This window comes from Dermacentor variabilis, chromosome 7 (genome assembly GCF_050947875.1).
Source record: "Dermacentor variabilis isolate Ectoservices chromosome 7, ASM5094787v1, whole genome shotgun sequence".
Lineage (NCBI taxonomy): Eukaryota > Metazoa > Arthropoda > Arachnida > Ixodida > Ixodidae > Dermacentor > Dermacentor variabilis.
Genome location: NC_134574.1, coordinates 16,581,003 through 16,594,889, shown reverse-complemented (window position 1 = coordinate 16,594,889; position 13,887 = coordinate 16,581,003). Strand labels below are relative to the sequence as shown.

The 13,887-nt window shown below is 46.2% G+C and overlaps 1 protein-coding gene across 4 annotated transcripts in view; it reads left to right on the top strand.

Annotated features, from left to right (window-relative positions):
- The window catches only part of mtTFB2 (mitochondrial transcription factor B2), a 212,234-nt gene that overhangs the window by 27,424 nt on the left and 170,923 nt on the right, over positions 1–13,887 (top strand). For all 4 annotated transcript variants that reach the window (XM_075698286.1, XM_075698283.1, XM_075698284.1 and 1 more), the window contains exon 3: positions 13,087–13,253. In XM_075698286.1, coding sequence (XP_075554401.1) covers positions 13,087–13,253 — 167 coding nt within the window. The remainder of the gene's footprint in view (positions 1–13,086; positions 13,254–13,887) is intronic.

Sequence of the window (13,887 nt, the reverse complement as noted above, 5' to 3'; positions counted from 1 at the left end):
CAGCTCTTTGTACGGAAGTACTTCAAGCTTGCCACAACGAGGTGACTTCTGGTCACTTAGGCTGCACGCGAACATTTGCCAGAGTGCAGCAAAGGTACTACTAGCCGAGACTTACCACTGCCGTGAAACATCACGTTCGCACTTGTCTCGACTGCCAGAGGCGCAAGTCGCCTCCGACGAAACTAGTCGGCCTCCTACAAACCGTCCAGGTCCCTCGAAGACCATTTGATCAAATCGGAATGGATATTTTGGCCCTACTTCCTACTTCTACTGCAGGCAATCGCTTTGTTATCGTCACAACCGACTATCTCGCACATTATGCTGAAACAAAGGCAATTCAGAGCAGCACAGCAGCCGAGGTAGCCCGCTTTTTCATTGAGCATGTGGTGTTGCGACACGGCGTGCCAACCGTCGTAATAACAGACCGAGGAACCGCATTTACGGCTGCACTTTTAGATCACGTCTTGCTACTAAGTGGAACGGCTCATCGAAAGTCAACTGCCTACCATCCGCAAACCAGTGGGTTAACAGAGCACCTATACAAAGCCATTGAAGACATGCTATCAATGTACGTGGATGTCGAACATAATAATTGGGACGACATCCTACCATATATCCCCTTTGCATATAACACGGTGAAACAAGAGACGACGCGCATGACTCCGTTCACCCTTGTTCACGGACGAGATGTACGAACAGTGCTGGATGCGATGCTTCCACACAACTTTGACGACGCTGATACGGACGCTGATGTGTTTACACAACGCGCAGAAGAAGCTCGGCAGCTCGCGCGCTTGCGGATCTGCCAGCAGCAAGACTACGATGCAGGCCGCTACGATCTTCACCGTAGAATAGTTACCTATGAAGTCGGCAACAGGGTATGGGATTGGACACCCGTACGGAAACGAGGACTCTTTGAGAAACTGTTAAGGCGACACTTCGGACCATAACGGGTATTGCGGCGACTCAGTGATGTCACCTACGAGGTCGTTCCCGATAATCCGAACTGTACACGGCGCCGCACACACCGTCCTGAACTTGTGCACGTTGTCCGCATGAAGCCGTATGTAAGCGAATAACTATGCTAGCGGCCTTTACTTCCGCAACTGACATTTCTTGTCTAGCATCGGGACGATGCTCTCGTAGGGAGGGACAAATGACGCGTGTATTCTATGCAGACGACGACGACGACGGGAGCACTAACGGACTCCGCCTAGTGGGTCAGAGCGAGATTAAGTGATGACGAAGAAGACGCGTCTCTGCTCTGTTTGTTTTTGAACAGATTGTCCTGTTGTTCGTGAAGAATGTCTCCCTGTGTTCTCTCCACGTTGTACCGCGACAATGTGAACCAACTAGCCCGCCAGAACGTCCTACTAAAGTACCATAGCTAATGTTACAATTAAAAGCACCTTGTCCTGTCTTTTTGTTCCTTCTTAGTGTGGCGTTACCATTGTCGCTTCATTTTTTTAAAGTTACAGTTCACTTGTGTGGCAACCGTTAGTGCAAGCGCGAAGAACAGAGACATTCAAAATAAGGAATGCGAAGACGATAAAAACGACAAACAGTGCGAAGAACAAGGACTGCAAGAGACGACATACACTGCACTGACTTCCAACAATATTTTATTCGTTGCCACTTAATGTGTATATATACAAGAGTTGGCATGCGCAGAAAATGAAAGGCAGTCACAAGGGGTGTTCTAACAGCAAGTCATTGTACTAAGAACATGGTCACTTGAAAAAAACTAACATTACTATTTCTATCTGCTGAGGTGCATGACTTCACTAGGGGTCACTGCGATAGAGGGGGCACTAACTCACACACTAACCAGTTTTCTGATGAAATCAGCTTCTATAATATCCCGCATGAGCTATGTCTCGCTAAAAATTCTGTATCTTCAAAGAGGGGCACGCAGCCACAGTTCCGGCAATGGATGCCCAAGTGGCCTTGAACAGTGTTATGGATGTTGTTATAGTGCTCTCTTAAACAATCGTTTAAGGACCTGCTTGTCTGTCCAACATATTTACTGCCGCCGAACAAGGGAATCTGGTAAACCACATTCATTGCGCATGTCACAAGACGTTTTCTTTGCCTGACAGAACAACAACTCTGATGTGATTTAAGTACATTTACATGTTTACAGAGCCTTGCCAGCTTTTCTGGGGCTGACAAAGCGATGGTGATTCCTGCACGCTGCCCAATCTTTTTTAGCCTACAGGAGACATCATGCACATATGGTAGCACTGCAAACCTGCGTCTTTCAACCAGCTGGTTTCTTGACTGAGCGGGCTCATCACGTTTTGTGCACCTCAGAAGCTAATCCACTATGGCTGAAATTAAGGGAACAGCATGGTCCTTGGCATATCTGCCCAAATTTGATCTTCACCCCCTTTCATTCTCCTGGAGACTCGGCTCTTGCAGTTTTAGAGTTTGAAGCTAAATTTGAAGTCCCAGCATTTCCACATCCAGTTCCTTCTCCCTGAGCTGCACGGCAGCTGCTTGACTACTGGAGTCCGTTGTAGTGCTGTGCCCTTTTGAGGCCTCTACCCCAGCTAAATCTGTCTTATTTGAAGCTGATTCAGTGGTTACTTCTGCTGCTCCACGCTGCATCTGTGCTCGCACGGTGACCAATGCGGTGCTCCTGGAGGAAATAGGGGAGGGCCTACCTGAACTCCTATTTATCTTGGGCACTTGGCCAGCTGACCGGTGGTGATGCCGGTTGAAGTCATTCCATGCTCACGGTTGGGCAGCCACCCACTCAGTTGATAGGGTCATTCACTATGAATAGTGGGTTCTTGCCATCCTATTCATGACGCCGCTGGTAGTCGATACACAGCAGGAGCCAAGTTTTGCAATCGCCGACTCTTGACAGGACACTGTTTGGCTGTCCTCCACCTGTTGTCTCACAGGCTTTCGTCAAACACTGGTCAGGGCCTCCCACTAGGATGTTGCCGCAGAATCTTGAGCCTTGGCTACTGGAACTTCTTGCGAGAATAATGCTCCAAAACTCTTCCCAAAATGTCCCACAGGCTGTCGCGGACGGTTGGGCTGGGCCTCTCACTCAGATGCCGCCATGGGATTTTGAGCCTCGGCTCCCAGAACTTCTTGGAAGAATAACGTTCTAGCACTGTTCTCGAAGTGAAGTGAATAGTTGTAGCCAGCCCTGATGCAGCAAGTCACTCGGACTACCCTGGTAACAGCACCAGTTAAAAGTTTCTTCTCCTCCAGGTCTTCCAGGCAGATGAATCTTCAAGGAGTATTCACTGCTGTCCGGCGACACTTTGCACTCAGGGAGGCCAACTTAGAAATACATAGGTTTATTGAGACAAAGCCGTACACACAAGCTAGCGGCAGCCGATTATCAGCTCGCTTGCCTCCCTCTTCCCTCTACACAGCCTCTTAAATGCCCTCGCGAATTGGGGCGGCACCCTTGTTTTAGGCCTCCTCGCTCACATTCTACCGATCAGTTTAATTTAATGTAGGCGGGACCATCAACAATACACACTGTGACTGTCCCCTTTTACTAGCCTTGTTTTTGGAACACACAGATCATCATCATCATCAGCCTATTTTATGTCCACTGCAGGATGAAGGTCTCTCCCTGCGATCTCCAATTACCCCTGTCCTGCACCAACTGATTCCAACTAGCACCCGCAAATTTCCTAATTTCGTCGCACCACCTAGTCTTCTGCCATCTTCTACTGCGCTTCCCTTCTCTTGGTATCCATTCTGTCACCCTAATGGTCCAACGGTTATATAACCTGCACATTACATTACCTGCCCAGCGCCATTTCTTTCTCTTAATGTCTATTAGAATGTCATCTTACCCATTTGCTCTTTGATACAAACTGCTCTCTTTCTGTCTCTTAATGTTATGCCTAGCATTCTTCGGTCCATCGCTCTTTGCGCACTCCTGAACTTGTTCTCAAGCTTCTTTGTAAGTCTCCAAGTCTCTGCCCCATATGTCAGCACTGGAAAAATGCACTGATTGTATACCTTCCTTTTCAATGATAACAGTAAGCTCCCAGTCAGAAGCTCACGATGTCTGCCGTATGCGATCCAACCCCTTTTTATTCTTCTCTGAATTTTCTTCTCATGGTCAGGGTTCCCTGAGATTAGTTGACCTAGGTAAACGAACTCCTTCACAGACTCAAGAGGCTGCTTGCGATCTTGAACTCTTGTTCCGTTGCCCGGTTATTTATCATTATCTTTGTCTTCTGCATATTAATCTTCAATGCCACTCTTACACTCTCCCTGTTTAGGTTCTCAGTCATTTGTTGTAACTCGTCTGCAGTGTTGCTAAATAGAACATTGTCATCGGCAAACACACAGATCAACACAACTTAAATGAATGCCACATAGCCCTCTTGCATGGGGTCCACACGCCTTGGTGCAGCCAGCCCGGTACACTGGCATGTCATGCAAACCCATAAATCTCCCCGTGAGCCACTTACCCCAGTCATGGCGCAGAATTCTATCCTCGCGCGGCTTGGCCACCATTACATTCCTATTACATATGTATGCTCGACGGCATAAACACTGTCTCACCCACTGCCATGGGAACGCCGCCACCCCTGGCAAGAATGTGCCTATATCCCATTGAGTGACATGCGTGCAGCGAGGCGGCCACTTGGGCTTTGGTTACATGCGCTTGTGCGCAAAGTGTTCATATATCTTGGACACCGTGGTGGAAGCACGCTGTCCGCAGCAGTCCCTGTCCTGAAGAATGGCACCATTATAAGAGCACAAATGACCACTGGCTGCGAAAGAAAACAACCTGCGTGAGTGTCATGCATGTGGCTCCTGGTTTCCTGCGTGGTTGCGTACAGTGTATACAAGGCTCATTGTGTCAACCAACTTAACTAGGAACAAACTCCACGCGAACGCTGTTGAAGTTGGCTGCCGCTAAAGTTATGAAGTTATTTAAAGATAAAGCGTTAGTAACGGAAAGACTAAGTTCATTCTATTCTCTAATTGTTTTAAGGAAATACGAATATTTAAAGCAATTTGAGTTTGAGAACTTAGTACGGATATAGCAATGTTTATGTCTCCATGAATAAATAGAAACAAAAACTTTAGTCATGCTAGTTTTCCCGTCTTTGCAGTGTTAATAAACATTCGATGAATCCATTAACTTGCATGTATTATAAATGAACCTTATTGCCTTCCTTTGCGCCCCGCCAAACCAAACATTATTGCCGTACTCCAGCACTGGTTGAATGAGCATTTTGCAGGCCAGCAGATTTGTATTTGAGGGTGCAAGATGAAAGGGCCTTCCCAGAAAGAAGAGTTGTTTTAGCGCTCAGCATGTAAAAAATTATGGGGTTTAACGTGCCAAAACCACTTTCTGATTATGAGGCATGCTGTAGTGGAGGACTCTGGAAGTTTCGACCACCTGGGGTTTTTTAACGTGCACCTAAATCTAAGTACACGGGTGTTTTCGCATTTCGCCCCGATCGAAATGCAGCCGCCATGGCCGGGATTCGATCCCGCGACCTCGTGCTCAGCAGCCCAACACCATAGCCACCGAGCAACCACGGCGGGTCCCTCAGCATGTACATTGATTTCCACTTGAGGTTACATTGTTAACATGGGTTTCCCATCGGAGAGCATGTGTTAAAGTGACACCTAAATATTTACATTGAAATATACAAGTGAGAGGTGTGGCATTGATAATGAAAGTAAAATCAGATATCTGTTTCTTTCCACTTACTGTTAGTGTTACATATTTTTTGTCATTTAGAGTCATCTGCCACTCCTGACAACAAAACAGAATTTTGTATATGGTGATCATAGCAGTTAATTTCACGGTAAAAAATACAATCATCAGTGAATAGACAGATGTTACCATGTATTAAAGAAGGCAAATCGTTTATGTATATTAAAAATAAAACGGCCCGAAACACTGCCTTGGCGCACTCCCGATGTAGCAGGTTGGAAGCTTCGTTATAAATATACACGAATTGTGAGTGGCCTAGGTCAGCCCACTCACTCGCACTCATTTCATAGGCGTGAGTGAGAGTGTGAGTGCAGGTGTGTGTGAGTGTCAGTGAGTGTGAGTGGAAGTAAGTGCCAGTGAGTGTGAGTGGAGGTGAGTGCCAGTGACTGTGAGTGGAGGCGAGTGCCAGTGAATGTGAGTGGAGGTGGTGTAGCGAGTGTGAGTGGAAGTGAGTGCGCATGTGAGCGGAGGTGAGTGCCAGTAAATGAGAGTGGCGGTGAGTGTGAGTGAAAGGGAGTGTGAGTGCCAGTGAGCGTGAGTGGAGGTGAATGCGAGTGAGTACCAGTCAGTGTGAGTAGGTGAGTGCGAGTGAGAGCCAGTGAGTGTGAGGTGAGATGTGTGCAAGTGAGTGCGAGTGCTAATGTGAGTGGAAGTATGAGTGGAGGTGGTCTAGTGAGTGTGAGTGGAAGTGAGTGCAAGTATGAGTGTAGGTGAGTGCCAGTGATTGTGAGTGCTTGAGCGGCAGTGACTATGAGTGGAGATGAGTGCCAGTAAACGTGAGTGGAAGTGAGTGCGAGTGAGTACCAGTGAATGTGAGTAGGTGAGTGGGAGAGCAGAAGCGAGTGAGTGTGATTGCCAGTGAATGTGAGTGCAAGTATGAGTGGAGGTGACTGCCAGTGATTGTGAGTGAGTGTGAGTGTGTGAGTGGCAATGACTGTGAGTGGAGATGAGCGCCAGGAAACGTGAGTGGATGCGAGTGCGAGTGAGTACCAGTGAATGTGAGTAGGTGACTGTGAGTGCATGCCAGTGAGTGGGAGTGCAGATGTGAGTGAGTGTGATTGCAAGTTTATGTGAGTGGAGGCAAGTGCGAGTAAGTGCGAGTGAGTGTGAGTGGACGTGAGCGTGAGTGCGAGTGAGAGTCATTGAGTATGAGTGGAGGTGTGTGCAAGCGAGTGTGAGTGGAGGTGAGTACCAGTGAGCACGAGTGAAGGCGAGTGAGTGTGAGTGGAGCAGCAGAAGCTTGATGTGGGCGAGTTGGTTTTGCATACTTGATGAAAAGAGCGCTATGAAGACGCGGACGAAAGAACAACATGTAAGACAGACAAGGCGCTACTTCCAACTCAATGTTTTTTGAAGAAACAGAACTTTAGATAGATGCAACCAAGAATGGCCCATCGTGACATCACGACCTCCCTATCTCTTCAGAAAAGCTATCTCTTTTTCGGTAAGCGTCACTGAAGGGCAACTAATGCACGTGCCCTAGGCCTTTGCAATGTAAAAAGCTTCTAATATCTCCCGTTCTAGTCTCTCTCTAGGCAATGCCAGAAATCTGGTGTCGCGAAGATACGGACGGCAATTGTGACGTTTACAGTGTTCTGCCAGATGGCCCCCTGCATTGTTATTTACGGCCCAATTGTGCTCACGCGCCCTTTCATTAAAACATCATCCGGTTTGACCGATATAAACCTATTGGCAACTTAGGGGTATTTCGTATACGACATTACTTTTGCAAGCAGTGTACTGCACTGCATGTTTCTTAGAGCATGGTTCGGGTTTTGCTTTTGTCATCATAGGGCATACCTTGGCCAGCTTACATGGTGCACTGAAGAGAAGATTGATACTGTGCCTTTGTGCCACCTTCTTGAGGTTGTGGGATACCCTGTGCCAATAAGGAATCACATGTAATCTCTTCCTATCAAATGGCTTTTTTGTGTTAGTGCCCTCTCTTGCCTGTTTGATCTTTTGAAGAAGCTTGTCACAAACGTTAGAGATCAATAGTGAAGGGAAACCGGCTAGGCGTAGCCTTGAAACTTGGTTATTGAAACTGATTTCAATTTTGTGGTTGCAACATTTGTTTAGCGCTTCTTTTAGACAAGTCATTGCAACTCCTCATTTTACTAGCTTGGAGTGCGCAGTGTCGTATGAGATTAGCTGCTTGTTCAACCTCGGCTGGTATTGGAAACAGACATGTGTGTTCATCAGAGTGAGATTGAGGTCCAGAAAGCGAATGCTGTTATCACAAGGCCTTTCGCACGTGAAGTTTAGAGCCTCCGATGCTTTTCTAAATGTGTTAATTATCTATTCTACAGTGTCATCTAGTTTAGACCCTGGAACGTCGTTAACAACCACGAGGTAGTCATAGACATACCTCATTATAGAAGGAGCACACGACTGATTCAGAATGCTGTTTACACACTTGTCAAAGGCACTGAGAAAGATGTCTGAAAGAATGGGAGCGAGCGACGATCCAATGCAAATGCCCTTGCGTTGTACATAGTGTTGGTTTTTGAAACTAACGACAGTGGAATGAAGATAAAAGCTTAACAGTTCTAAAAACTGGCCACTATTCACTCCGGTTGCACAACTGAACCTAACTTCACCAAAGTCTTCGATTTTGTTCCTAATGGCACTGAGCACTCCATCATGAGGAATCGCATAATACAGGTCTTCAACGTCCAGTGAAAACGCGTACACATTGCTCCAAGTTCCTTGTTCTAAAGTCAGCACGACTTCTCTAGAGCTCCGCACAAGGAAAGGGTCATCTAGGGGTAACTGGCATAAACGGCGCTTCAGGTAGTGCTCTACTTGCATCTGCCATCCTGGAATCTACCATCCCTACTTGCATCTGCCATCCCTACTTGCATCTGCCAACCTGGAAGCTCTTCGGAAGGCGATGAACCGGGCTGAGGTAGGCGTCTTGGAAGTATTTTTCTCCGGCAAGACCCACAAACCTGACTGCCCCTTTAGGGCTATTGTTTCTGAGAAGAAGACATTGCAGATGCAAGTCTTACATGTTGTTCTTTCGTCCGCGTCTTCGTAGCGCTCTTTTCATCAAGTGTGAGTGGAGGTGAGTGCAAGTACAAGTGAGTGCTGGTGAGTGTGAGTGGAGGTGAGCACCAGTGAGTGTTAGTGGAGGTGTGCGTGAACGTGAGTGATCGCGGGGCCTGGAAAAATATGGCGAGTGTGAGTATTCTCCGACACTGCTGACCTAAGTGCCTAGTGTTCACACAATCTGTTAGCTGATATAAGTATTGAAAAAAATAAAGTGAAATGAGGTTAATAGACAGTGTTTTATTTTCTTCATTCTTTTCTCTAAAACTAAAAAGTTTTGTGTATAAAGGATGTTGCACTTTGCAACCTATCTTTCTTGCATTACCGAACGACAATCTGTCGTTAAGTAATGCCAGACAATGCCAGGTGACACAAGGTTACCAGGTAATGTAAGTTACGCGCCAGACACTTTAGGTAACGCCTCGCACGTGATGCATGCACTGGCATGACATTTAAGGTCAGTGCTTGCATCACGCACCAGACACACTGTTGAAGTGAATGAGGCTGGCTGCCCATGTGAGCATTTGCCTGTTCGGTGACTCATCTGTCATCTCTTTTTATTTTATTTAATGTAGCTCTGGTTTCTTCGGCTGTTGATGTAATTTCGCATTCCTGCTGCACTTCGATGCGGCACCCCTGCACTATTGAAACACAGCAAGGTGAGAAATTTTGTTAGACAGTCTGCTTGACAGTCTGGACTGCATTTTCTGATGCAGTTAGTGAAAAACATCTCCGCCATTGTGCCACAGATAGTTTGGCATGTACTTGCCATGTACTGAATTTTACTGGGTCATGTTTTTGATGCTTTCTCTGACTCCCAACATTATTGTAACTTATTTCTTACTTTTCGGGGTACCTTTTGTGCATGCTAACCACACAAAGCATTGTAATGCAGTAAATGAAATACACGTCCGGCGTTGTGGCACAATTAGTTTGGCTTGGACTGAATCTTGCTGACAAATATTGTGATGCTTTTTAAGACCTTCTTTCTGTACTCACACTTGTCGAAAATGCGACGAGTGATCGCCAGGCACGATATAGGGAAGTGTGTTGCTTGTGCCGGCAGAACACACAATAAGTAATGCCGAAGAGCTTAATAACCAGTAACTTGTACCTGGAAAATTGCATCTTATGAATGACTGAAAACATGTTTTGTACCCACAAATGCCTCCACAGGGGCGTCTGCATAAGCAGGCATTTGATGTGTTGCGACACCAAGTACCCAAGCACATGAGGTTGGGACCCTCCCGCATCTCACCATGTGCGGCTTAGCCGTGTCCTGGGAAGAGGGGATCCTGGGGGTTAAGCCGGCCCTGAGTGTTTGAACCTTTAAGGCCCCTTGACTGAAGCAACACACCCCTTTGGCCTCGGCTTCACATAGATGGCACCCCTGAACTGACCCACCTAGAGGAAATCGGTAGTCGCCTTTTCCTGTCTCTCTCTCCCTCCAACCTTCATCTTTCTCTCGCTTTCCATCTTTCCTGTCTCCTACTCAAGTGCATTGAAACAGTTTCTTTCGTATCAGTAATGAATTATATCATTAATATTGGCAAGCTTGCGGCAATAACATAGTCATGTCCACTTTGAGGGGACAGAAACAGATGGGTGCACTTAGCTGCCAGTGACAGAAACACATGGCGGGCATGCTGTGAAAACTGCGGCATTTGTCTTCACTAGTATCCTAATGCAGCACGTTTCCACTAAGGGTGGGCGAATACCTTAGCTGTGTCACAAGTGGCGGCGTATGAATAGGGTACACTTCTAACGTATCAGTGTAAATGTGGCTGCTATGGTTGCCGCTCGCAGTTTGTTGCGTGCCCACGAGTGCAGACGAGAAGAATCGAAAGGTGCCTGTTTTGTTGTTGTTGTCCACAGCCATTATAAAGCCTACACATAATAAAGGCAAGTTTGGTTGAAGCTTTTCTTTTGTCATGGAAGTGCGGAAAGTGATGAAAGGAATGAAATGGTGCATCTGCTTAAGAATGTTTGGTGCGTGCAGACCGCTTGGTTTGTCTTGAGTCGTTCGCATAGCATTCGACAGATGGTAAGCGCGAGCATCATTAGCTAGACTTGGCACACGACATATCACTGCGGCAAGTTCGGGGTGCGATCATTACATGGGAAATTTAAAAAAAATCTAATTTTGATGACAAAATTCAGGGGTGCAATCATTATGCAAGGAAATATGGTACTAAGAAAAAAATGTAAAAAAAATTATGAGATATACAAAATGTATCGCCATCTAATTGGCACTATATCTGAAAATAACAATCGAAATTTTTAATTGAACAGTTATTCCACTACAAAAATTCAAGTGCAAGCACTAGGATGGCATACTGGGCTGTGGCAGTCGATGTTCCTTGCTGGCTTGCGTCGTCGTCGGTCTCAGATTCAAAGTCCGACAAAAAGTTGGCGCCCTCAGACTCACTGCTGCTCGGTCCATCAATAAGATCAGCCGCAGACACAGTGGAATCAAGAGATCTGCAATCTTTCAAAGCACACACACCACTCCCGGAGGCGGCCATTTTTGCTTTCTGCTTTGACGATTGCCAAACTTTGGAGTGCGTTAAAAAATTAACACCTAATGGGGAAAAAGCGGACTGCTTAGAAAACAAAAATACAGTTCTCCTTCTTCACTTCCTAGGTGCAGAAGGTCTTGAAAGCGACATTTAAAATGGTCGATAGTGGGTGGCTATTTTTGCTTTATACTTTGACGAGTGCGAAAACTTCGGAGGGCATTAAAAGATCACTGTCTGGGGGAAAAAAGCGAACTGCTTAGGAAACAAAAAAATAGTTCTCCCTCTTCACTTCCGATAGCGCAGTGTGTCCGTGAGCGGCACAGAAAGTCTTGAAACCGGCGATTCAAACCATAGTTAGCAGGCTAACAATGCTGAATGGGTGCAGCATGGAAAGAGTTACGTTGACTAGGCACCACAGTGCATGACTGTTGCTTAAGGCTTTGAATGGCCTGCCATATAGGTAAGGCCAAAATTTTGTTATAGCCCAGATAATGGCAAGGCATTCTTTTTCTGTCGTTGAATAATGTGCTTCCACTTTCGACAGCCTTCATACCTCTGTGGGGAAGCAGCACACTGACAAGGACAAGGCAAAGACACACGTGAACAGACGACACTCACTGCTATGCTATATTGTTGCTATTCTTGTGTGGTTTCACCTTGTCCTTGTCGGTGCGCTGCTTCACCACCAAGGGGTACGATGATTAACCACCAACTAGCCCAATTTTCCGCATTACTGACTTTTTGACAGCGACTGGCTACCATAACCCTTTCAAGTGCATGTTTTCTCTGGACTAGGACAGTGCCGAGGCCTATGCTGCTTGCATCGGTGAGGATTTTAGTATCGGCACTGGTGGTGACTGTAGGCGTCGTTTTAGTTATTCAAATGGCTCTACTTGGAGTGTTTCCCTTAAACTTAAACTCTATGTTGGATTTTATGAGAAGAGTCAGAGTTGTGGTGATGTGAGAAAAGTTCTTGACAAAGTGTCTATAGTATGCAGACAGACCAAAAACCTGCCTTCTTGTCGACGGGCTGCAGAAATTTTGTAATGGCAGCTGTTTTCTGCGGATTAAGAAGGACTCCAGACCTGCTGATGACATGGCCCAGGAATGAGAGGTTTTTGTAAGCAAAGTGGCATTTCTCTGGCTTCAGGGTCAGCCCACATGACTTGATGGCCTCTAGTATTGTCGCAAGGTGCCTAAGGTGATAGTCAAAACTTGAAGCAAGAATGCCGACATCATCAAGGTAGACTTAACAGGTCTGCCATTTCAAGCCATTCAATCACGTGTCCATTACATGCTAGAAATTTGTGAGTGCCAAGCAAAGACCAAAGGTCCTACACTTAGCTACATAAATGCCAAAGCTTTACTCAATTCAGCAATTCATTAGTTACTTATCATTGCTGGCATGACTAGTACTTTTAACACATTTTATGACAAGCATAACTCGCCCAAAAATAAAATGAACAATTTTTCTTCACTTTAAATAGTTGGGCAAGTTCATTAAGACATGCTTATTCAGGGAAAAAGTTTTTTCAAACCTGGCTTCTGATGCAAAAAAAAAAATTTTTTGGTGTGTGGCTTTTCACCGTAAGCAGAGAAATAATAATTGGCGAGGTGCAGTGGTTCTAATTATCAATGGTGCAGTTGTTTCTTTTTCATTCAAAATAATAAGTTGAAAAATATTTTGGATGAGCGTCATGGGCAAACTCTAGCAGCTAGCTTACACTTACACAGCTGGTATTGCTGGTACAGATGCAGTTTTCTCTTCTTTCCACCTGGTTGTGTGTTCGTATGCAGAGATGCTGGAGGAGCAGCTGGCCCACTGGCCTGGTGGCTGCCCACCGCTGGTGTTGGAGGCCAACGCAGGGCCTGGCTTGCTGAGCCGACGCCTGATTGAAGGGGGCCGCTTGGCATCACACCTGCGCCTGTTCGAGCACCGCGAATGCTTCCTGCCACAGCTCAGGGTGGGTGAAGGGAGAGCTAACCCTAAAGGTAGCCTTATTCTTTAGCCACTTTGGAGGATCTCCTATATGACCCAAGGTGTCTACGAGCTTGAGCCACTAGGTGCAGTTGCAGCTGCACCTAGTGTGCTAGCTGCAGTCTTGCCTAGCAGACTACATGGGCCAATGTGTGTGTTCCTCAACAGACTGAAGCAGGGTTTGAGTATCCACTAGTTTGTATTCCATTGCAAACTTGACTTGCAGCGCATACATAGACAAGGGGGCAGTAAGAATGGTGAAGACAAGTGTTGGCTTCCAAATGAATTTTTGTGTCGAATTACAAGCATATGTGACCAAGATACGAAGACAACAGCGCCCTCTCCAAAACACGAAGCCAACATTAGCAAGCACTCAGAATTCAAGCGAACCACAACTGCCCTCTTAAGACGATCGAGAGCATGTTTGCGATCCCAAGAAAGCAAGTTATTGCAATTAGTAATCTGTTAATGCAATTAACGGCTTGCTGACCGAGTCACCCTCAGCGATTGCTGCTGCTTCAATGATAAGTCTAGTGTTTTTATTAGGATGCCTAGCTGGGATACTGTTCCTTTCAAAGAGCGGAACACAGCCACATTGTGCGCAATGGACTCCAAGAAGC